Source organism: Heterodontus francisci, chromosome 7 (genome assembly GCF_036365525.1).
Source record: "Heterodontus francisci isolate sHetFra1 chromosome 7, sHetFra1.hap1, whole genome shotgun sequence".
NCBI classification, from domain to species: domain Eukaryota; kingdom Metazoa; phylum Chordata; class Chondrichthyes; order Heterodontiformes; family Heterodontidae; genus Heterodontus; species Heterodontus francisci.
The window spans coordinates 84,512,872-84,538,362 of NC_090377.1; the positions used below are offsets into that span (position 1 = coordinate 84,512,872).

At 41.7% G+C, this 25,491-nt stretch overlaps 1 protein-coding gene across 2 annotated transcripts in view; it reads right to left on the bottom strand.

Moving 5' to 3' along the window:
- The window catches only part of nckap1 (NCK-associated protein 1), a 272,818-nt gene that overhangs the window by 123,871 nt on the left and 123,456 nt on the right, over positions 1–25,491 (bottom strand). For both annotated transcript variants that reach the window (XM_068035570.1, XM_068035569.1), the window contains exons 9-13: positions 23,240–23,396; positions 21,975–22,031; positions 19,331–19,427; positions 12,232–12,341; positions 10,394–10,526 (exon numbers count right to left, since the gene is read on the bottom strand). In XM_068035570.1, the coding sequence (XP_067891671.1) occupies positions 10,394–10,526; positions 12,232–12,341; positions 19,331–19,427; positions 21,975–22,031; positions 23,240–23,396 (554 nt within the window). The remainder of the gene's footprint in view (positions 1–10,393; positions 10,527–12,231; positions 12,342–19,330; positions 19,428–21,974; positions 22,032–23,239; positions 23,397–25,491) is intronic.

Here is a 25,491-nt window from a genome sequence, read left to right on the forward strand (position 1 = left end):
ATACATGACATAGGTCTGCATGTGGGACTCAAGTTCCACTATAAACATTATACCGGTGACTTTAAAAATCTGCACTGCCAGATGGGAGCTGCACACTGTCCATGATTTTTGAGATTAAAATTAATGGTTAGAAAATGATAAGCAATTGAACTTTTGATATGCACTTCAGGCAAGCGAGGCTGCCCGCTGGAAGTGAGAATTTCTATAAAACTATTCCTTTTAAGGGAAACATTTTCATACATTTTTTAAAAAATTTATTTATAGATACAGCACTGAAACAGGCCCTTCAGCCCACCGAGTCTGTGCCGACCAACAACCACCCATTTATAACTAATCCTACATTAACCCCATATTCCCTACCACATCCCCACCATTCTCCTACCACCTACCTACACTAGGGGAAATTTACAATGGCCAATTTACCTACCAACCTGCAAGTCTTTGGCTGTGGGAGGAAACAGGAGCACCCGGCGGAAACCCACGCAGTCACAGGGAGAACTTGCAAACTCCACACAGGCAGTACCCAGAACTGAACCCGGGTCGCTGGAGCTGTGAGGCTGCAGTGCTAACCACTGCGCCGCCCCATTGTGAAAGTTAAAATAGAGAAGGCATTTTCCAATTGGAGTGTGATGGTGGTACTAAACTAATCATATGACGACCAGGTGAGGAAGAGGGTCTCAGGCTCCCCTTTTGCCCCTTCTCTGATTTGACCTCAACAAAGCTCATCCTTTTTAACACAGTGATTTAACTTACCATCTCAGTGAGCACCTGTTCCTTTCCTCTAATATAATTGCAAATGAACCAGACAGGTTTTCTTGAGTTTAAAGCAGAAAGATGCAAGTATATTAATCTTATCACTCTAAACCAGTATCAGGCAAACACCCACATGCCAAGACTGAGGCACACATTATTTCGCCACATGAAGTAAAACTTTAAATTGCAAGCCCTGACTGGAAGGACATTTGCCTAGTACCAGACAATGTTGAAACAATGGGGACCCAGTAGTTGCTTCCCCAATACACAGAAGTGGTCAAACCAGTTTTAGTCACATGACTAGCTGGCTGGAATTTTTGAATTTGAACTTCCAAAGGATTTTGAACTCAACGCCGTGTGCTCATGGACTGTCTGCCTGCCTGCCTCCATCTCTTTCTCACTGAACTGAATCTTGTGAAGACACGTAAACTCAAAGAGAGAACAGTCTCCTACGTGAACAAGGTTTAAGACGAATACTGGGCCCCAATGAAACGCAAGACCATATCTTCAATGAAGGACGACAGCGAGCTCGAGAAACAGTAACAAGATATTGCCTCAAACTGTTCTACTTATCTTTTCTTCTGCTCTTTTCTGTCCCTATTAGCATGTGTATCGCATGTGTATGCTAGCGTGGGCCCATCATATAACCGTAGGTATTAATTGTAGTAGAGTTTAATTTTAAGGTTTAATAAATTTTATCTTCCTTCTTTAAACCAAAGAAAGCCTGTTTGTACTCATTTCTTTGCCTTATAATTGGAAAGTTGTGAACAAGGATTCACAAAGGGGGAGCTCAAAACACAGTGTGTTTAAAATTAAACCGTTACAATAAGATTAGGTGAAGATAGTAAAAGACTCTTCGACACCTTTCGCACCTGGTCATAACAGAAATTGGATGCTAGCATCGGGATTGTTACCCATCGACAAACGAGAGAAATTGGAAGTGGGGAGCCAAATTGTTCCCAATCAAAAAGAGCAAATCAATACAGGTTTTCTTGTGGTTGTGTGCAATTGTATACTAACATGTCTGCAACTGAAGCTTGTAGCTCTCCAAGCCAGGGTGAAGTAACTTGGGATAAGTTAAAAGCACTGTCTATGGAGGAGTTGAGAAAAATGGCTGAGCAGTGTGGAATCACTGTACATGGCAAGGCTAGGAAGTCTGAGCTCTTAAGACTAGTGGCCAATCATTTTTCCCTTGAACCTTGCGAAGCAGAAGCAGTGTTAGAAGTAAACCCAGACAGGGTACTGCTAGCAAAGATACAATTGGAACAAAAGAAACTTAAATTAGAAGACAAGGAAAGAGAAAGAGACAGGAAAGAGAGAGGCAGGAGAGGGAGAAAGAGAGAGCCTTCCAAATGGAACGTGAAGAGAAAGAAAGACAGGAGAAGGAATGAGAGAGAGAGAGGAGAACGAGAAAGAATATTCCGGAAAGAATGCGAAGAACGAGTGTTGAAGCGGCTTGAGTTAATTAAGGAGTGACAGAGCAACCCTAGTGAAAGCATGTCCAATATGGAGGAACACAACTCAACCCTTAATAAATTTCATCTTTCTTGTTTTGCCTGTTTGTGCTCATTTCTTTGCCTTATAATTGGAAAGTTGTGAACAAGGATTCACACATTGGGAGCTCAAAACACTGTTTAAAATTAAACCCTGTTACAATAAGGCCAGGTGAAGATACTAAGAGACCTCTAGACACCTTTCACACCTGGTCGTTAACACTGGTTAAAATGACTAAAATACACAACGTATCCATGCTCACATTCACACGAGAGCCACACACACACACAAATAGATTACAGAGGGAAAAACAGAGTTGGGAGGTTGGAGTAGAGGTCCGTAATAAATGAAATTTAAATACTGAGTCTCAGAGGTTTTAGTTGAAATTGTAGTCCTGAAGTCATCGCTGGGCACATGCACAATTTGGGCTTGCTTCTCTGGTTCCGGAAGGCAGAAGAGGGGCTTTATCCATGTACCCTGGTTGTTGATTGTAAGGATCAGTAGTCGAGGCTTCTCCGGGAACTTACTAGAGAGAGCGAGCAAGCGAGAGCAAGCAAACGAGAGCGATGCCTTCTTGCCAGGTCTCAGTTATTGTCTGATTTCTGAGTCACCATTCACAAATCTCCAGAGTGGCCCAAGCAGTCATGTGATGTGACTATCACTGTGTTTGAATCAGCATCTTCTCGAATGATGTTTGAAATTCTGTTCAGACATACTTGGTTGGGGAGGCGGGGGGTGGTTTGGCTCTTTCAAAGTCAATGGGTGTCGATGGCTTTTGATGACCCCCATTGATAAAGCTATCCCAGATAAGTGAATCAGAGAGCATCCCATTGTTTTGGCTAGACTGGGTAGTCACCTGTGTCCAGCCTCCCTTTGGCTTCTCATATGTAAATTGTGCATGGCCATCTTGGGCTGCTCGCTGTTCTGTTTTTTTTACAAGTTATTTGTAACAGCCTCAGTAAAAGTCTCAGGCAAAGTTCCACACTATGAAATTAATATTTTCCATTTGGCATGTAGGGTTTTCATCACACCTCCATACCATGTAGAATGAACTGCAATAATGGGAGCATTTCATTATAATAGTTAAAAAGAGAAAACAAAGGAAAACACATGCATTTTTTCATTCACTCTCATCCACTCAGAAATCTTAAAATTGTTGCAGCTTGTATTTTTCTCTGCAGCAGCAGTGCTGATTTAAACTGCCCTTCTCCCTTAAAGTTTGTCTGAGAGGGTTATGTGTTGGGTTAGACCCTGGACAATGCATCAGCGATTATAGAACAAAGAACAAAGAGAACAAAGATAATTACAGCACAGGAACAGGCCCTTCGGCCCTCCAAGCCTGCGCCGATCCAGATCCTCTCTCTAAACATGTCGCCTATTTTCTAAGGTTCTGTATCTCTTTTCTTCCTGCCCATTCATGTATCTGTCTAGATACATCTTAAAAGACTCCATCGTGCCCGCATCTACCACCTCCGCTGGCAACGCGTTCCAGGCACCCACCACCCTCTGCGTAAAGAACTTTCCACGCATATCCCCCCTAAACGTTTCCCCTTTCACTTTGAACTCGTGTCCTCTAGTAATTGAATCCCCCACTCTGGGAAAAAGCCTCTTGCTATCCACCCTGTCTATACCTCTCATGATTTTGTACACCTCAATCAGGTCCCCCCTCAACCTCCGTCTTTCTAATGAAAATAATCCTAATCTACTCAACCTCTCTTCATAGCTAGCGCCCTCCATACCAGGCAACATCCTGGTGAACCTCCTCTGCACCCTCTCCAAAGCATCCACATCCTTTTGATAATGTGGCAACCAGAACTGTACGCAGTATTCCAAATGTGGCCGAACCAAAGTCCTATACAACTGTAACATGACCTGCCAACTCTTGTACTCAATACCCCGTCCGATGAAGGAAAGCATGCCGTATGCCTTCTTGACCACTCTATTTACCTGCGTTGCCACCTTCAGGGAACAGTGGACCTGAACACCCAAATCTCTCTGGACATCAATTTTCCCCAGGACTTTTCCATTTATTGTATAGTTCACTCTTGAATTGGATCTTCCAAAATGCATCACCTCGCATTTGCCCTGATTGAACTCCATCTGCCATTTCTCTGCCCAACTCTCCAATCTATCTATATTCTGCTGTATTCTCTGGCAGTCCCCTTCACTATCTGCTACTCCACCAATCTTAGTGTCGTCTGCAAACTTGCTAATCAGTCCACCTATACTTTCCTCCAAATCATTAATGTATATCACAAACAACAGTGGTCCCAGCACGGATCCCTGTGGAACACCACTGGTCACACGCCTCCATTTTGAGAAACTCCCTTCTACTGCTACTCTCTGTCTCCTGTTGCCCAGCCAGTTCTTTATCCATCTAGCTGGTACACCTTGGACCCCAAGCGCCTTCACTTTCTCCATCAGCCTGCCATGGGGAACCTTATCAAACGCCTTACTGAAGTCCATGTATATGACATCGACAGCCCTTCCTTATAGAGTCATAGAGAGATACAGCACCGTAACAAGCCCTTCGGCCCAATGACTCCGCGCCAACCATCAACCACCCATTTATACTAATACAACATTAATCCCATTTTTTCCCTCTCACATCCCCACCTTCCCTCAATTCTCCTACCACCTACCTACACTAGGGGCAATGTTTAGAATGGCCAATTTACCTATCGACCCGCAAGTCCTTGGCATGTGGGAGGAAACCAAAGCATCCGGAGGAAACCCACGCGGTCACAGGGAGAATTTGCAAACTCCACACAGGCAGTACCCAGAACTGAACCCGGGTCGCTGGAGCTGTGAGGCTCGGTGCTAGCCACTGCGCCGCCCTTGTATTGCTTTTCCCTGCAATGTGGGCAATTTCTAAATGGTAGGGTTGTACGAGCAGGCTCCATTGAAACAGCGTGGCATTTTGAGTCTTGAATTTCTGCATAAAAGTTTGGGGGTTATGGGCAATAGAAACCACCGTCTCCCTATATCCATTTCGTACATGGATGTTGAAGCGCTGGAGAGCTAGCACCATCCCTAGCATCTCCTTTTCCACGGTAGAGTATCTTTTTTGGTGCCGGTTTAACTTTTTGGAGAAGTAATCAGTCATCATCTCGGAGCAGGACAGCACCTGCCCCTAGATCACTGGCATCAACTGCCACTTTAAAGGGTTTATTAAAGTTGGGAGCTGCCAGGACTAGTTCGTTCGTCAATACGACCATTACCTTCTCGAAAGCAGTTTGGCACTTTTTTGACCACACCACCTTGGCCCTTTTGTGCAGTAACCATTCGCACATCCTCTGAAAGATCAGTCTTGAAACATTAACTCTGTTTTTCTCACCATAGATGCTGCCTGACCTGCTGAGTATTTCCAGTGTTTGTTTTTATTTCAGATTTCCAGTATCCGCAATATTTTGCTTTTGCACACATTCTAAGTCTTGGATACAACTTTTATTTCTCTAATTTCTCTTATTACCACCTCTTTTTGTCTTACACCATTACAACCGGCACAGTGGCGCAGTGGTTAGCACCGCAGCCTCACAGCTCCAGCGACCCAGGTTCGGTTCTGGGTACTGTCTGCGCGGAGTTTGCAAGTTCTCCCTGTGACCACGTGGATTTCCGCCGGGTGCTCCGGTTTCCTCCCGTTTCCTCCCACAGCCAAAGACTTGCAGGTTGCTAGGTAAATTGGCTATTATAAATTGCCCCTAGTGTAGGTAGGTGGTAGGAGAATGGTGGAGATGTGGTAGGGAATATGGGATTTATGTAGGATTAGTATAAATGGGTGGTTGTTGATCAGCACAGACTCGTTGGGCTGAAGGGCCCGTTTCAGTGCTCTATCTCTCTAATCTCTAAACCATTAATTATCTCCGGTCCTGTCTCAGACCATTGTTTTTCTCCACACCCACTTTTCATTGGCTCTTTTCCTCATGGTTTGACGAAGGGTCACAAGACCCAAAGCTTACCTTCCTCCCTCCACAGATGCTGCCTGACCTCCAGTATTCCAAGATTTTCTATTTCAATATCGAAGAACTTTGAATGGTGCAGATATTCGGTTGTGAAGAACTAACTAAGATTTTAATTGGAAACCAGTGCAGATTTAACTGGGTATATTTTCTAAGCTGTATATATCATTGCGCCGCCACTTCTGGTGGTGGTGAAAGAGTCTGAGATGTTGTCTGAAAGGTATCTTTCCATGAGTATGACTATGTCAGGCTGTTGCTTGACTAGTCTGTGGTATAGCTCCCCAATTTTGGCACAAGTCCCCAGATATTAGATTAGATTAGATTAGAGATACATTACTGAGGAGAACTTTGCAGAGTCGACTAGGCTGGGAGTACCTCTGTTGTATCTGATGCCCGAGACAATGCTGGGTGGCCCACCATGTCTTATTTTGATTTGACTTTTCCGTAGCGGTCTGATACTACTGAGTGGCTTGCTAGACCATTTCAGAGGGCAATTAATAGTCAACTGCTGGAGTCGCATATAAGCCAAACCAGGTGAGGGCAGGAGATTTCATTCCCATCAGCGAATCAGATGGGTTTTTCCAACAATTCAGTAAGGGTGACCATGAAATTACTAAGACTAGCTTTTTATTCTTGATTTATTTCATTAATTGAATTCAAATCCCCTCAGCTTCCATGTGGGGTTTGAACTCATATCTCTGGATCTTTAGTCCAGGCTTCTGGATTACTAGTCCAGTAACATTACCACTAGGCTGCTGTTCCGTTATATTGCAGGATGCAACATATCGAGCAATAAACCAAGGCTTAATTTAAAATAAATCTATGCAGTTTAAAACTAAAAGATCCAAGACAAAACTGAACAAAACATGGGTACAAGTGAGATAGATTTTCAGTCACTATTCCAAGCATACAAACTTAAATAACTATGCTACATGTGAGAGTAAGTGAATGTTTCCAGGTTTGTAAAAATGAACTGAAGCGCTGATGCACGTGCAGAACTTGCATACCTTGCAGGAGTGGGACACCACAGGGTGCAATGCCACATAGGAACATGGGAGCAGGAGTAGGCCATTCAGCCCACTGAATGGAGGTACTCCATTCACAATGTTTCTAAAAAGTAATCTGGAACCTGTTCAACTTCCAAATGCCAAATTAAGATATTTTAATGACTGAAATACTGAGTTTTTGAAATTTCCTTTTCTAGTGCCTTTTGCTGCACAATGTACAATCAACAAGATTCATACTCCATCTACTGGCGATGCAATTACATTGCATGTAATGCTTCCAGAAACACAGCTTTATTCAGAAAATAATTGCTCAATGGTCCTGTAAAGTTTTAACAAATATTTATTATAGTTCTGCATTATAAAGCCACCAATAGGTGATATTCTGTCTCTTTGCCCATTTGGTTGTTGCCTTTTTGATCTCTGTACTACAGATGTGTTGAAAATGTATGCACAGGGAAGATAACTAATGCTCTTACACCTCAGCCCTGCCCCTCTCTCCTTACCCTCAGAGAGTTGTTGAGTATATGAGTGAGGTGCACATGAGCACGGGGAGGGGAGAAAAGCAGATGCAATGAAGTGTGGGAGGAGGGGAAGCACAGCTGTTGTGAGAAGACGGCACACACGGAGGCATAAAGGGCATTGTGCAGGGAAGTGGGCAAGTAGAGAAAGCATAGCATAGCAAGAGCTCAACACAGATCAAGCGAGTGGAGAGCTTAATGAGCAATTCAGAACAGCATGCTACACAATGACTATATGTGGACAGAATGATGGAGAATGCACGCAAGCACAAGTTTGAGTGGACAGCATGCACAAGGGTGTAAAGGAGCATAGAAACAGAAAATTTACAGCACAGGAGGAGTCCATTTGGCCCATCATGCCTGCATTGGCCAAGAAACAGCTAGCCAGCCTAATCTCACTTTCTAGCCCTAAGCCCGTAGCCCTGTAGGTTATGCATTTCAAGTGTATGACCAAGTATTTTAAAACGTGATGAGGGTTTCTGCCTCTACCAGTCTTTCAGGCAGTGAGTTCCAGAGCCCCACCCACCACTCTCTGGGTGAAAAATATTCTCAACAATCCTTCTGTCAATTACTTTAAATCTATGCCCCCTGGTTATTGGCAGCTCTGCAAAAGGAAATAGGTTCTCCCTATCCACTTATCTGGGCCCCTGAACGTATACATCTGAACTGATTCTGCGCTCAGCGTCTTCTGTTCCAAAGAAAACAGCCACAGCCTATCCAATCCTTCCTCATAGCTAAAATGCGCCACGTAGCGTCAGCTGTAGCTCAATTGGTCACACTCTCTCCTTTGAACCACAAGGTTCAGGTCCGAGTCCCACTCCAGGGCTTGAGCACATATATCAAGGCTGACACTCCAGTGCAGAACTGAGGGAGTGTTGTACCTTGGAGGTGCCGTCTTTCAGATGAGACGTGTTTTGGAAGAAGCCTCATCTGCCTGGATGCAAAATATTCCATGGTACAGTTTTGAAGAGGCACAGGCCAGTTATCCCCAGTGTCCTACCCAAAATTTATCCTTCAATCAACAACAAAAAGCAGATTCTCTGGTCATTCTTACATGCTGTTTTGGGAGTTTTCAGTGCACAAATTGGCTGCCACATTTCCTGCATTACAACTTCAAAAGTATTTAATTGGCTTTTAGGTGCTTTGAGACTGGCAACATCTGCGTAAGTCATCGCTGTACCCTGTCTACTGCAATCACATCCTTCTGGTAATGTGGTGACCAGAACTGTACACAGTACTCTAGCTGGGGCCTAATTAATGTCTTGTACAGTTCTAGAATTACATCTGCTCTTATAGTCTATGCCTCAGCTAATAAAGGAAAGCATCCCTTATGGCTTCTTAATTATCTTATCTACCTGTCCTGCCACCTTCAGGGATCTGTGGACATGCATACAAGGACTACTCAGTATCCTAGCATTTACTATGTACTCCGTTGCCTTATTTGTCCTCCCAAATGCATTATCTCCAAACTGAAATTCACTTGCCACTTTTCAACTGACCAGCCTGTTGAAATCTTCCTGCAGTCTACAACCTTCTTCCTCACTATCAACATGACTACCAATTTTTGTATCATCTGCAAACTTCTTAATCAAGCCCACTGCATTTAAGTCTAAATCATTAATATATAAAGCATGAAAAGCAAGGGATGCATTACTTAGCCCTGCAGAACCCCACTGGAACAGCCTTCGAGTTGCAAAAACAATCAACCATTACCTCCTTTGCTCCTGCCTCTGAGCCAATTTTGGATCCAATTTGCCACTTTTCCTTGGATCCCATGGGCTTTTACTTTCGTGACCAGTCTACCACGTGGAAATTTGTCAAAAGCCTTGATAAAATCCATGTCAACTACATCAAAAGCACAACCCTCATCGACCCTCCTTGTTACCTCCTCAAAAAAAACAAATCAAGTTAGTCACACAGGATCATCCCTTAACAAATCCATACTGACTGCCCTTGATTAAGCCATACCTTTCTAAATGAATATTTAAACCTCCCTCAGAATTTATTCCAAATAATTTGCTTAACACCAAGGGTAGGCTGACAGGCCTGTAATTACTCGGTCTATCCCCTTCTCCCTTTTTAAACAACGGTACAACGTTAGTGGTCTTCCAATCAACCTGTAGCTAGATGAGATTGGAAAATGATGGTCACAGCCTCTGCTATTTCCTCCCTTACTTTTCTTAGCAGTCTGGGATACATTTAATCTAGGCCTGACGATTTATCCACTTTCAAAGATGCTGAATCCCTTAATATTTCCTCTCTCACTGCGTTTATCCCAGCCAATATTTCACACTCCTCCTCGACAGAGCAGCAAAGTAGAGTGATTCCAAGTGTCAGGCTGTAAGGTTAAAAAAACTAAAAGTATCACTACAAGCAGAGTATGTCTAACAATAAGTGAATTAGCAATATTAGCACAGAGCAGGTCGAATGGCATTAATTAAAATTAATAGTTTAAACAAGGTACTAATTGGATTCTAAAAGAGGGAATAATCATAGAGAAATAGAGTTATACAGCACAGAAACAGGCCCTTCGGCCCATTGTGTCCGTGCCAGCTAGAATGCAAAGATTTACAACAATGAACTGACACACAGCCTTAGTCACTGTCCTTTGTCACTATTTTAATACTGCCTGGGTTTCAATAATACTTGGCAATAATCTTACCTGCACAAGTTCATTCAGTACTACTGCATCAAAACCAGACAGATATTGCACATAATATCGCTGCATCACTGGTCCGTATTTGCGCACATGTGCTCTGAGCTCTTCCATGTAATAGATCAGTTCAGCAATGTGTCTAAAGGGTTTAAAAAAAGATATTAACTTTCAACAAATTGCAAATGACACTTGTCTAATTGTCTTATATGTTTAAGTAGAAATAGATGCAGCAGATAAATAATACTTTTAAAATAATTTCAACTAACCTTGCTACTTTAGTACGACAGCTAGTAAATTTATGAACAAATCAAACTAACCACAATGTTTAGTTTATCTTGTTTATGTTCAAAAACATTATAAAACTGATTAAGTATAGCATAACACAAAAAATGTAGAATGTTAAACAAACGTACACTACCTCTGGACATTTGCAGTTTTAAATGACTGACGTCTCCACCGTCAACAGTTTAGCAATTTGACAAGCATATTATAGCTATTAAAAATGTTTTTGACTTATAGTTTCCAATCATCACTATAGAATAGGGATGAATTTTGTCCTTTTAGAAGTGAAGAATGCTGGCACTGGGTAAGGAGTACTTTAAGAAATTAACAAACAAGAGGAATAGGCCATATGAGCATGTGCTGCCTTTCAGTAAGGCCATGGCTGAACTTTTACATCAATTCCACTTTCCTGCCCTATTCCCAAATCCTTTGATTCTCAAAACGTTATTAATTTCAGTCTTGAATATATGGGCAGAGAATCCCAAAAAATCACAATCCTGAGTGAAGAAAATTTCTCATCTCAGTCCTAAATGGTCGACACCTTATCCTGAGACTATTACCGAGTTCTAAACTCTCTAGCCAGAGGAATCAGCCTCTCAGCATCTACCCTGTCAATGCCACAAAAATGTTATACTCTGAGAGGTGATCTCATTAAACAGTATCGGCCCATTCTACTCTATTTCCCTTCATAGAGCAGCTCTCTCATCCCAGGAATCAATCTAGTGAACTTCCGTTGCATGCCCTCTAAGACAACGGAATGTTATCTGCATGACAAAAAATGTACACTGTACTCCAGGTGTGGTCGCACCAAAGCCCTATATTAATTGCAGCATGACTTCCTTATTCTTCTATTGCAACACTCTTGCAATAAATGCAAACTTGCCATTTGACTTCCTAATTGTTTGGAGTTACCTGCAAGTTAACTTTGTGATTTGTATATAAGAATACCCAAACCCCTCTAAATCCCAACATTTAATCGTGTCTCACCTACCAAAAATATTTTTTCTCCTTGCATTTCGTCACCCAAAGCTCACATCAAGCTCACTCAGGTTAGATATAGCACAGGACAGCTACAGAATAAAGCTCCCTTTACCATGTGCTAACCTAAGAATAAATCTAGTGCATCAACATGAATTTTTTTCCACTTTTCACACCGTTAATTTTTATGCCCTTTAAGCAAGACTGTCAATTTACTACTAGATTAGGGTCAGTATTGTTATATGGACTCACACCCAGTAGGAATTGCTTTGAGAGTGTGCCTATTTATTTCTTATAGAATCCTTACACCCAACAGAGATGAGACAGCCTGAGTTAGACTTAAACCAAGTACTTGAGGCAAAAGATCAGTCTGGTGTATTGCACCAACTCTGACTCATCACATTATTTTTAAACCAGATTTTGAATGCACAATGAATGATATCCTGTCTTCTTTCTTCCATCAGACATTGTACCGAACAACCTCAGTTGTCTCCATTTCAAAACTGATGCCCTCACCCTTACCTCAACAAAAGAATCATAATACTGCCGTAAAAATTATATAAAATTAGCACAAAATTGCTTACTTGTCTATAAAGTCATCACTGTTTCTTGTTCTTGGAATGTTATCTGCATGACGAAGCAGCCAGATAATTTCATCACGTGCAAAAGACAGAGCCATGAAGACAAAGAGTGCCTAAAAAGCAGACAGGCTGAATTACAAATCACAAGAAATAACAGGATTACATGCTGCTAGTTTGGTATTTTATTAGCTTTAATTTGCCTCATATGTGGTATAAAGTTGAGTCAACAACTTTGTTTGGTGTGAGGTGAGTAATCGGTGTATGCAATGTTAGCTAGATTGTAGAAATTATCCAATTTAGAAGCATTTCAGGGCAGACTAAAATTGTTGCAAAACCAATTATTACATACATTTAGGGATCGTATAACTTTTATCCTTTGTCAAGTTTTCAAATGGCATGAACTAGTCCAGGTTATAAATCTCTAACCTGAACACAGAAGAAAAAATGGGACTATCTTATGTGCCAGATGAGATTCAGACATCTTTTTTAAACCAGAAATGTCAGGCCAATACAAGCTATAGCTTAAAATGGAGGGTGCAGAGCTTGTTGAGCAGTAAATTAAAATCCTAACCTAGATACAGAGGTTCCAATGGCTTTTGGGCTTTACCTTACCATGAAACTACAAAGATCAAACAGTGCTTCCCCGAGCAGCATTCTTCCATATAAAAAAAGGAAACAGAGAAGTCAAAAGGCTATGAGAAGCAGACTTCACTGTCCTTACTAAAAGTGACTTGTGGTTGTCTCTAGTTGGTTGAGGAAGGAGGGGGTGGTGCAGTCCTCAACTTCTCCAGAGAAATTGTTTCAAATTCTAAAGTCTGAACACTGGGCCTACACAAAAATAGTCAGCTGACAAGAGAGGTGTAAGAAAGAAACTAGTGCTAGAAACATTATAACATTAACTTCCAGAACACGCAGGCTGTTCACTTCTGGATAGAACAGTTTCAACCATTTGTTATGTGGCAAAATGTAAAAAATATTTCTGAATCACCAGCAATAATGCTTAACAATCAAATCTGTTTATTTAGCAAGACAGACTTGGGCTGGTAGCCTAAATATCTTAATCAGTCTGCAGATTCCTGCTGATGAGAGCTCGAGGCTGCTCCGTCATTCAACAAGATTATGGCCAATCTTCTACCTCAACTCCACCTTCCCATACTATCCCCATATCCCCTAAATTCCCAGAATACCAAAAAACCTTATTGACCTCTGTCTTGAATATACTCAAAGACTGAACATCCACAGTAATCTGGAGTACAGAATTACAAAGATAGGCAAACCTTATTTCTCATCTCAGTCCTGCATGGTTTACCCTTATGCTGAGACTATGACCCCCAAGTTCCAGATTCCCCAGCCAGGGAAACATTTTCTCAGCATCTACCCAATCAAGCCCATGGCACGTCTAACAAACTTTATTGAATTTTTCGAGGAGGTGACTCGATGTGTAGATGAAGGTAAAGCAGTTGATGTAGTCTACATGGACTTCAGTAAGGCTTTTGATGAAGTCCTGCATGGGAGAATGGTTAAGAAGGTAAGAGCCCATGGGATCCAGGGCAACTTTGCAAACTGGATCCAATATTGGCTTAGTGGCGAGAGGCAGAGGATGATGGTCGAGGGTTGTTTTTGCAATTGGAAGCCTGTGACCGGTGGTGTACCGCAGGGATTGGTGCTGGGACCCTTGCTGTTTGTAGTGTACATTAATGATTTTGACGTGAATATAGGAGGTAAGATCAGTAATTCCGCAGATGACACGAAAATTGGTGGTGTCGTAAATAATGAGGATGAAAGCCTTAGATTACATGGCGATATAGATGGGCTGGTAAGATGTGCAGAGCAGTGGCAAATGGAATTTAATCCTGAGAAGTGTGAGGTGATGCATTTTGGGAGGACTAACAAGGCAAGGGAATATACAATGGATGGTAGGACCCTAGGAAGTACAGAAAGTTACAGGGACCTCGGTGCACTTGTCCATAGATCACTGAAGGCAGCAGCACAGGTAGATAAGGTGGTTAGGAAGGCATATGGGATACTTTCCTTTATCAGCCAAGGCATAGAATATAAGAGCAGGGAGGTTATGATGGAGCTATATAAAACGCTAGTTAGGCTACAGCTGGAGTACTGTGTACAGTTCTGGTCGCCACACTATAGGAAGGATGTGATTACACTGGAGAGGGTGCAGAGCAGAGTCACCTGGATTTTGCCTGGGCTGGAGCATTTCAGCTATGCAGAGAGACTGGATAGGTTAGGGTTGTTTTTCTTAGAGCAGAGAAGGCTGAGGTGAGGCCGGTTGGAGGTATACTAAATTATATGGGGTACAAATAGGGTAAAGAAGAAGAAACTTTTTCCCTTAGCAGAGGTGTCAATAACCAGGGGGCATAGATTTAAGGTAGGAGGTTTAGAGGGGATTTGAGGGTGGTTGGAATCTGGAACACACTGCCTGAAGGGGTGGTAGAGGCAGGAACAACATTTAAGAAATATTTAGATGAGCACTTGAAATGCCATAGCATACAAGGCCATGGGCCAAGTGCTGGAAAATGGGATAGAATGCTTGATGGCCAGCAGACACGATGGACCCGTTTCTGTGCTGTATAACTATGACTAAACCGCTTTACAATTTACACATGTTTCAATTAGATCACCTCTCATTCGGTTGAACTCCAGGGAATATAGGCCTAGTCTACTGAGTCTCTCCTCCTTGGACAATCCCCTCATCCTAAGAAGCAGTCTAGTGACCCTTTGTTGCACTCTCTCTAGAGCAAGTCGGTCCTCCTAGATAAGGAGACCAGAACAGTACACAGTACTCCAGGTGTGGCCTACCAATGCCCTGCATAATTGTAGTAAGACTTCTTTACTCTCAAATCCCAATCCCTTTGTAACAAAAGCTAACATATTATTTGCCTTCCTAGTTGCTTGCTGTACCTTCATTTTAACTCTCCGTGATTAATGTACAAGGACATCCAGGTGCTTCTGAATGTAAACATTTTCCAATCGCTCACCATTCAAAAAAATCCTTTTTTTCCCCTACCGAAGTGTATAATCTGACTTTGCTACATTACATTCCATCTGCCATGTTCTTGACCACTCACCCCCAACCTGCCTATAACCCTCTTCAGCCTCTTTGCATGCTCCTCACCGCTTACTTTCCCACTTAACTTTGTATCAGCAAACTTAGAAACATTGCCCTAAGTCCCCTCATCTAACTCAGTAATGTAGATTGTAAATAGCGAAGGCTCAAGTACAGATCCTTGCAATACCCCCCGCTAATTACAGCCTGCCAACCCGAAGATGTCCCATTAATTACTATTGTTTTCTATCCATTAACTAATTCCCAATCCATGCTAAATATATTACCCCCAATCCCATGAATCCTAATTGTAATAACCTCTTGTGTGGCACCTTATCGAATGTTTTTTGAAAATCGATGTACACTGCTCCCCCTTATCCATCTTAACAATTACCTCAAAGAACTCAACGGATTTGTCAAACTTTCAAAATTCCATGTTGACTTTACTTATTCAAATTATGAATACCACCACCTCTTGACTCCTCCACTGTTACTAAGTTATCAGACAGCTTATCCAGCATCCAATACTGGATGAGCAAAAATTTCCTTCAATTAAATATGGGAAGATTGAAGCCACTGTCTTTGGTCCCAGTGCCAAACTCTGTTCCCTAGCCATCAATTCCTTCCCTCTCCCTGGCGACAGACGAAACCAGACCATTCACAACCTTGGTGTCATATCTGAACCCATGATGAGTTTCTGACCATATATTCACGCCATCAATTTCCACCTCTAAGAGCACTTGATTTCACCCCTGCCTCAGCTCATATGTTTCTGAAACCCTCATTCATGCCTTTGTTACCTCTAGACTTGACTATTCCATTATGCACTGGCTGGTCTCCCACATTTTACTCTCCGTAAACAAGGTCATCCAAAACACTGCTGCCCGTGTCCTGAGTGGCATCAATTCCAGTTCACTTATCACCCGTGTTCACTGACCCACACTGGCTCCTGGTCAAGCAAAGCCTCGATTTTAAAATTCTCATCCTTATTTTCATGGCCTCACCTTTCCTTATCTCTGTAACCAGCTTTATCCCCACAACCCTCAGAGATATCTACGTTCATCTAATTCTAGCCTCGAGTATCATCGATTTTAACTGCTCCACCACTGATAGCCATGCCTTCAGCTGCCTAAGCCCCAAGCTCTGCAATTCCCTCCCGAAACCTCTCCCACTCTCTTTCTTCCTTAAAACTTACCTCTTCGAGCAAGCTTTCAGCCACCTGCCCTAATATTGCCTTATGTGGCTCGGTGTCAAACCCTGTGGGTCGTTTTATTAAGTTAAAGGCACAATATAAATATGGCGTTGTTGTCATTGATGATGATTTTCTACGTGTCTTGTCACGACATCCCTAATAAAAGATTCTATCATTTTGCCTACTGCCGATGTTAGGTTCACTGGCCTAGTTTCCCATTTTCTCTCTTCTTCCTTTTTTAAAATAGCTAAGTTGTGCTTGCTACCTTTCAATCCTTGGGAGCTGTTCTAGAATGTAAGGAATTCCAGAAGATCAAAACCAATGCATCCACCTCTCTGCAGATACCTCCTTTAAAACCCTAGGATACACCTCATCAGGTCCAGGGGATTAGTTACTTCTCAGTTCCATTAATTTCTCCAGTACTATTTCTTTTCCTACTCATTCCTTTAAGTTCTTCATTCTCGCTTGACACTAGGTTCCCCACTACTTCCAGAATATTTTTTGTGTCGTCTCTCAACAAGACAAATACAAAGCATTTGCTTAATGTTTCTGCCATTTCCTTATTCCATTATAAGGTCACCCATTTCTGTCTCTAATGGGCCCAGGTTTACTTTCACTAATCTCTTCCTATTTAACACACCTATAGAAACATTTACAATCTGTTTTTCGCTCAAAATCTTAGTGGCTTTTTTCCTTCATTCATGGGATGTGGACATCGCTGGCAAGGTCAGTATTTACTGACCTCAAGTGGCTTGCTAGGCCATATACTCAAACTACAGTTTGAGCCTTAAATTGTACGAGATTACCCGTCCTTTTTTTTTTTTATTATTCTTTGATGGGATGTGGCCATTGCTGGCTTGGCCAGCATTTATTGCCCTTCCCTAAATTGCCCATGAGAAGGTGGCAGTGAGCCACCTTCTTGAAATGCTGCAGTCCATGTGGTGTAGGTACACTAACAGTGCTGTTAGGAAGAGAGTTCCAGGATTTTGATCCAGCGACATTGAAGTAAGGATGGTGGGTGGCTTGGAGGGGATCTTGCAGGTGGTGGTGTTCCCATGAATCTACTGCCCTTGTCCATGGTGGTAGAGGTCGCAGGGTTGGAAGGCTGTTGAAGAAGCCTTGGAGAGGTGCTGCAGTGCATCTTGTAGATGGTACACACTGCTACCAATGTGCATCGCTGGTGGAGGGAATAAATGTTGAAGGCGGTGAATGGGGTGTCAATCAGGCGCATTGTTTTGTCCTGGATGGCGTCAAGTTTCCCAAGTGTTGTTGGAGCTTCACCCATTCAAGCAAGTGGAGAGTATTACATCACACCTGACTTGTGCCTTGTAGATGGTGGACAGGCTGCAGAATTCCCAGACTCTGACCTGCTCTTGTAGCCACAGGATTTGTGTGACTGGTCCAGTTCAGTTTCTAGTCAATGGCAACCCCCAGGATGTTGATAGTGGGGGATTCAGCGATTGTAATGCGATTGAATGTCAATGGGAGACGGTTGGATTATCTTTTGTTGGAGATGGTCATTGTAATGACCATTGTAATGACCATCTGTAGTGTGCTAGTTATCAGCTCAAGCTTGAGTGTTGTCCAGGTCTTGCTGCACATGGACACGGACTGCTTCAGTATTTGAGGAGTCAGGAATGGTGCTGAACATTGTGCAATCATCAGCGAACATTTCCACTTCTGACCTTATGATGGAGGGAAGGTCATTGACGAAGCAGCTGAAGATGGTTGGGCCTAGGACACTACCCTGAGGAACGCCTGCAGTGATTCCTGGGACTGAGATGATTGACCTCCAACAATCACAATTATCTTGCTTTGTGCTGGATATGACTCCAACCAGTTTTCTGAGTTTTCCCCCCGATCCCCACTGACTTCAGTTTTGCTAGAGCTCTTTGATTCTACACTCAGTCAAATGATGCCTCGATGTCGAGGGCAGTCACTCTCACCTCACCTCTTCTGTCCATATTTGAACCGAAGCTGTAATGCGATCAGGGGCTGAGTGGCCCTGGTGGAACTCAAAGTGAGCATCAGTAAGCAGGTCATTGCTGAGTAAGTGCCGCTTGATAGCACTGTTGATGACCCCTTCCATCACTTTGCTGACGATCAAGAGTAGACTGATGGGCCAGTATTTGCCGAGTTGGATTTGTCCTGCTTTTTGTGCACAGGACATACCTGGGCAATCTTCCACATTGTTAGGTAGATGCCAGTGTTGTAGCTGTACTGGAACAGCTTGGCCAATTCTGGAGCACAGGTGAAGACTGGCATCTGTGATGCTGTAGACCTCAGAAGGCGGCGGAAATGGATCATCCACTCGGCACCTCTGGCTGAAGATGGTTGTAAATGCTTCAGCCTTGTCTTTTGTACTGATATGATGGGCTTCCCCATCACTGAGGATATAAATATTTGTGGAGCCTCCTCCTCCTAGAGTTATAAAGTACTAGCCTTGATAAGTACCTACAAGCAGTTCCTGTCCCAACTCCCAGGATTGGGAAAATCAAAAATGGCTATTTTCTTCAGCTTATTTCAGGAATACTAACATTATATTTGGGTATTATATTTCTCTAAAGCAACTTCAAACATGCGTTTAGAGGAAGGACTGGGGGAGCCAATGTTCTGTTGTAATAACAAATAGCAGGTGTAAGTTTTAGAAACTAAGGATAAATTGCACCTTTGCTCAAATCAGAGAAAGAAACAATTGCAGTTTCGGCTTCACTATCACAAGGCAAAGGGGCAGTATTCCTGGTTTCAACAGGTAGAGCAGGTACCATCATCATGAACATCATAGGAATACATGTTTGGCTTAACCTCTATTGGAAGAAAATAATTTATTGGAAATAGAAATTCAGTACCTTTGGACCTAGCAATCCTGGTTGGTCAGCAAGAACAGTGGCAAGCTCCTTTAAGGCAGACCGCAAAAACTTGCGCCGTTCTCTGTGTAGTGGACCACTAAGGGGTGAAAGTTATAATTAATGAAAATAAATATTGTTAATATTTACAGGTTAGGAGAAATGCAACAGGTAGAGAAGTTGACCCATGATCAAAATATACCTTATATATTCCAAGTCGATGCTAGTTCCTAAAGGAACTACATGAAATTTTCTTACATATTTCTATATGGACAGCCTGTCAGAATAAATGAGAAGAGAATTCCCCACAGGAAGACAAGAAAAATAACAAGGATGGAAGGGATCAACACACTCATTTCAAGCCTCAGGATTTCTTTCAGTCACAATCTGAAACTGTGGAGTTTATATGGAAGTCTATTTTTCTATACTCCTTTCATGAATATTAAATTAGTTGCATCCCAGGGATTCTACAAGGCAAACAAACATGTTTTTATTTACTAGTTAACTTACTAGCACAATATTTCGGTTGACATTCATACATAAAATCCTTTTCTGCAATGATAACACTTCAATTCCACTTTGGGTAGCCGTACTATCTTTGCGAAAAAAAGATGCTTGGCTGTTTGGACATCAGTCCAAGGCATTGTGTCCTTTACAAATTTTGCATACTTTTTGCACGTCATCAATGGCCTCCTTCACTCATAAAACCTATGCTGGGCTAAACAGAAAATCATATTGCACATTTAATTCAATTTCTACCCCCTAGCTGATTAGTAAAATCAATCTTGCTCAAGAAAACCAAAATTCTGATTTTTCTTTAGTACTGCTGGTCAAAAAAAAAATACTCAAATAACTTCGGTTCTGTTAACTAAGTCAGTAATTGTCATCAAACTAAGTCGTGGTTACCTCCAAATAGATTAAAAAGCAATTATTATGCCCAAATATAAAGTCCTAAACCAATAATTCTAGAATTAATTTTAATATCCTCCAGGAGTTATCGGAATAACTTTTATCCTTGGACATCAACAATAGAATATGGTTATCCACAGACATGGACAGGTTTATTTCATGATAACTCAAACTCTGAAAATTTAATGCATCACTTCTGGATCCTCCCTACTCTTTCGAATGAATTGTGCAACACACTTGCAGCTATGGTGTCTACCCGATTTAGTCTTGAGCAGAAAGAACTACATTGCAATCTAAGCATCAATGAGCTAGTTGAATCAAATCCTAACAGAGGGGCTTAGAGAAAATTCCTTTATTTCTTTGATATGGTAGAGGTATTCCGAATTGTGAAGGGTTAGAGAATAAATAGTGATAAATTATTTCCTCTGGCCACATGATAACGAAACAATATCAATTCAAGGTAATAACAAAAGAAAATTAAAGGCAAGGTTTTTTGAAGCAGAGGTTGGTTGGAATTTTCTATCATAAACTGTTGCTGAAGCACAGTCCCCAAGTACTTAAAAAGGGAATTCAGCAGCTGCCTGAAAAGATTATGAAAATTTACTGGGGGCAAAACAAATATTGACATTACAAGGTGGCTCTCGTGGAAAAAGATGATCACATATTTGATGGGCTGAATGGCTTGTTTCTGTGCTATAGCATTCTATAATTCTAGGTGTTACACAACTCACATGCGCGCCCTTGGCCAATTGCTAGTCTCACTTCCTAAAATGGCAGGAGGGGGTCATGTTAAGTACACATGATGGGTTTACAAACATCCACATTAAACTGAAAGATTTATGTCCAATACCATGATAAACATTAATGAATGGCATTTTAATTTCTCTGTTTGATTACTTTGGCCAAATGAATACACAATAAACGGGAGGATATTGAGAGGGATAGAAGAAGTGAGAGACCTTGGAATGCATGTCCACAGGTCCCTGAAGGTGGCAGGAGAAGTGGATAGAGTGGTGAAGAAGGCATATGGATTGCTTTCCTTTATTGGCCGAGGTATAGAGTACAAAAGCAGGGATGTGATGCTGGAACTGTATAAAACGCTGGTTTGGCCACAGCTGGAGCTTTGCGTACAGTTCTGGTGACCACATTACAGAAAGGACATAATTGCTCTGGAGGGAGTACAGAGAAGATGTACAAGAACGTTGCCAGGGCTTGAAGGTTGCAGCTATGAAGAAAGATTGGATAGGCTAGGGTTGTTTTCCCTGGAATTGAGGAGGCTGAAGGGTGACTTGATTGAGATGCACAAACTTATGAGGGGCCTAGAGAGAGTGGACAGGAAGGACCTGTTCCCCTGGGAGGTCAGTTACCAGGGGACACAGATTTAAGGTGATTGGTAGAAGGATTAGAGGGGACATGAGGAGAAACTTCTTCACCCAGAGGGTGGTGGATGTCTGGAATTCGCTGCCAGGAATGGTGGTGGAGGCAGAGACCCTCAATTCTTTTAAGAGGTGCCTGGACATGTACCCGAAGTGCTGTAACCTGCAGGGCTATGGACCAGGTGCTGGAAGATGGGATTAGTTTGGGCGGCTAGTTCTTTCGGCCGGCGCGGACACAATGGGCTGAATGACCTCCTTCTGTGCGGTACTTTTTCTATGGTTCTAAATACTTGGGCCTTTTTTTGGTGTTGAAAAGTTTTAAAACACCTTCAAAATCAACTGCAAACTTTAGATGCACTTACGCGTGTGATAATGCCGTCTCTCGGCATTCACGTATATCAGCTATACGTTTGTTGTAGCTGTGAAAATGAAGTACAAGCTCACGTTAAGATCACCATTGTTGATTTTGATTGAAATTTCAAGTACTTGTAAAACTAAAATAAGCACACAATGAAATTTACACTTGTGAAAGCACAGAAGTACTGAAAAATTTAAAGATTCATTTGCTTAGGGAAGAAAAGTGCATTTTTACAACATTTAATCAAACTAAGTTACAAAATCAGTATTCTATGTGGTATTAGGAAGAGAATAGGATGATATTTCTTTGGTAACTGAAGGTAATTTTAAAACCATTCATATATGTCTTCTGACTTCATAATTTATAATTTCATCATGTGTTTATTTTGGAAATGTGAACCATAAGAAAACACTATGGGTTAAAATATCTTATGTAAGTTTAGCTTATTTTCTTGGGTAGTCGTCAAATCCAATTAGCTATGGCCATTTACAATTATGTCTACAAAATGATTGCAAATGTATTCATCTCCTAGACAATTTGGGAGATATAATGTGAAGTTTCACTGGATTTACCAAAAAAATTATTGAAGTAACTCCAAGAATTAGAAGAAAATCTTTGGAGCAGACATGAATACTGTAATGTCTAAAGTAGCAAAACTTGTAAGCAATTTAACAAACTCAGCAGTACAAATGCAACAAATTTGATTTCCAGAGCCCACTGTAACAATTTTGACGCAAACATAACTACACACAGGTTAATGTTTATCTATATAAAAAAAATACATATCACCAATAATTATCCTTTTAAATAAATATCCAAGAATCAAACAGATTGACCAGGATTCTGATCATCTATAAATATTCCTCAACACTTTCTCACCCTAAGATTTACGGGGAAAGCAGCTTTATAACTACACTTACAATTGTTCTCACCACTGTGAAACATGTGATCAAGGATAATTAAACAATCCAGGCTCCTCTTCGAAATATTCTGCTTTCATTGCACAAACAACTTTTAAACAGTACACATCACAAAATATACAGGGAAACACCATTTACTGGTGTCCAGTAACACAACAATCTAAGGATCTCTGTTTTCATAATTATTAATACTGTATTTGCAACAAAATGTTGTTTATAAACCCAATATTCCAATATAATACTGTTGGATGAGTTTGGTAACATTTACTTTAATACCTGTCACGAATTTCAGATTAATGCTCTTTGGTACACATTTTTGTACAGTTACCAAATTCAAAGACAAAAGTACCCTTTTATGTTCATGAACAAGTCTTCTGCAATTTTGTGAACATGGAACACTTCGTCTCTGAAGAGGGCAAGACAGGAGCTGCTCTGCAGGGCAATCTTCCACAGGTTCAGAGCTGCTGCATCTGAGTTCAGGTTTCCATGGCACAGGATAAAACCAACTAATAAGAAAGGTAAATATGCTTTTATATCACATTTGCATCAACTTGATATCAAAATGTTTCATACTAAAACAACTTGTACTTATATAGTGCCGATAATGTAATAAAACATCCCAAGGCGTTTCTCAGGAGCGTTAAACAAAGCAAACTTTGACACTGAGCCACATAAGGCAATATTAGGGCAGATGGCCAAAAGCTTGGTCAAAGTGGTAGGATTCAATGAGTGTACTAAAGGAGGAGAGAGACTTTTAGGGAGTGAATCCAAGAGTTTAGGGCCTAGGCAGGTGAAGGCATGGCCAGCGTGGCAGAGCAATTAAAAGCAGGGATGCTCAAGAGGCTAGAATTAAATGAGCACAAGTATCTGAGGGTTGTGGGGCTGGAGGAGATTACAGAGAAAGGGAGGGGCGAGACCATGAAGGGATTTGAAAACAAGGATGTTTCAACCAGGAGCCAGTGGAGGTTAGCGAGCACAGGGGTGATGGGTGAACAGGACTTGGTGCGAATAAGGACACAAGCAGCAGCATTTTGGATGATCTCAAGCTTAGGACAGAAGGTGGTCAGCCAGGAGTGCACTGGAATAACTGCAGTATGAGAAATATTTTGCAGTACGATATAAATCACTAGTGAAATACATTTTTTTTTAAATTATTGACATAGGACACCAATCATTCACCCAAATGGAAAGGATCCTCCTTCCCAAGCAGGCAGTGGAAATTGATAAATATCTGAGATATCAATGGAATATGCAGTGAGTGACCAGTTGCTCACAGGGACTGGAGGAGTGCCTATATATGGATCGACTTACATTCTCTTTCTTCTCAAATTTTTTGAGTTATTAAATCATTTGACAGCTAAAGAATAAACAGGAACTGAATATGAGGGGATCTATGCAGAAAAACCTGACTACTCCCTTGAACAGCTGATTACTGCATCCCTCTCTCTGGTTCTCATGTTCTTTTCATCTCTCTCTTTCCATTGTCTCTTCGAATTCCCCCTGAACAGCTAATGAAAATGCCCCTATTGCTGCTTCTTGCAATGCAGTTCATTAATCCACCCTTCCTGTTAAAAATTGCAGGGGGGAGAGTGGCCAAAGATCCAAAGGTCTGAAATTTAGTGGCTGAAGACAAAAATCTGAAAAAATTTTTTGACAAGGAAATGTATTGACACATTAATTTTCCCTTTGTTTACCTTGAATTACCGTCAAGATGGTGGACCAATACATTTGTATAAATTCACCAAAGTGACCTCAGCATTCTAACATTTCAGTTCTTAATACTGTTAGTACAACATATAATTATGAAAAATTAAGAAAATTTGAACACCAGAACTGTCAGTTCCTTTTTATCAAAAACAAAAGTCCGCCAGAAATCCACTAAGTCGGGTCCAGGGTTGGAAGCAGCAGTTCCCACTCGCAGAAACGAACAGACAGTTCCGTTTTTGTTCTTTGGGTCTGAAAGTCAGAAACTGCAGGGGAGTCCAACCTTTTCGCATGAAAGGCTACATTACAATTTTTGTCATACATAGGGGGCCAGTGAACAAATTTCAGAAAGATAAAGGCATCAACTTATTTTACTATCAAAACAAAAACTGTGCATATTTGTGAACAAGCTTTAAACGAGAAGACAAATTAACTTACTTTTCCGTCACTATGTTGAACACTGATTTAGGGTGAGATACCTGGCATTATTTTTGCTGGCACTAGTAGTCAAGGTCTGCCTGCACACTTGATGTAGCAATGCAGAGTATTCCAGATCGATGCCCATCTGTCAGGAGTGATCTCGATCTAGCCCCCAGTCTCTCTCCCTCCGTCCCTCCCTCCCTCCGTCTGTCTGTCTCTCCCTCGCTGCCTCCCCCAGTCCCCCTCTCTCCCTCCCTCCGCCTCTCTCCCTCCCAGTCTCCCTCCCACAGTCTCTCTCCGCATCTCTCCCTCCCACAGTCTCTCTCTCTCCGCATCTCTCCCTCCTACAGTCTCTCTCTCTCCGCATCTCTCCCTCCCTCCCATAGTCTGTCTTCCTATTTTATGTTGGTTCTGTATGCTTCCACCTTTAGTCTAGCCAGAGAGATTCTTAGCTTCTAGTAGTTAAACATTAATCTT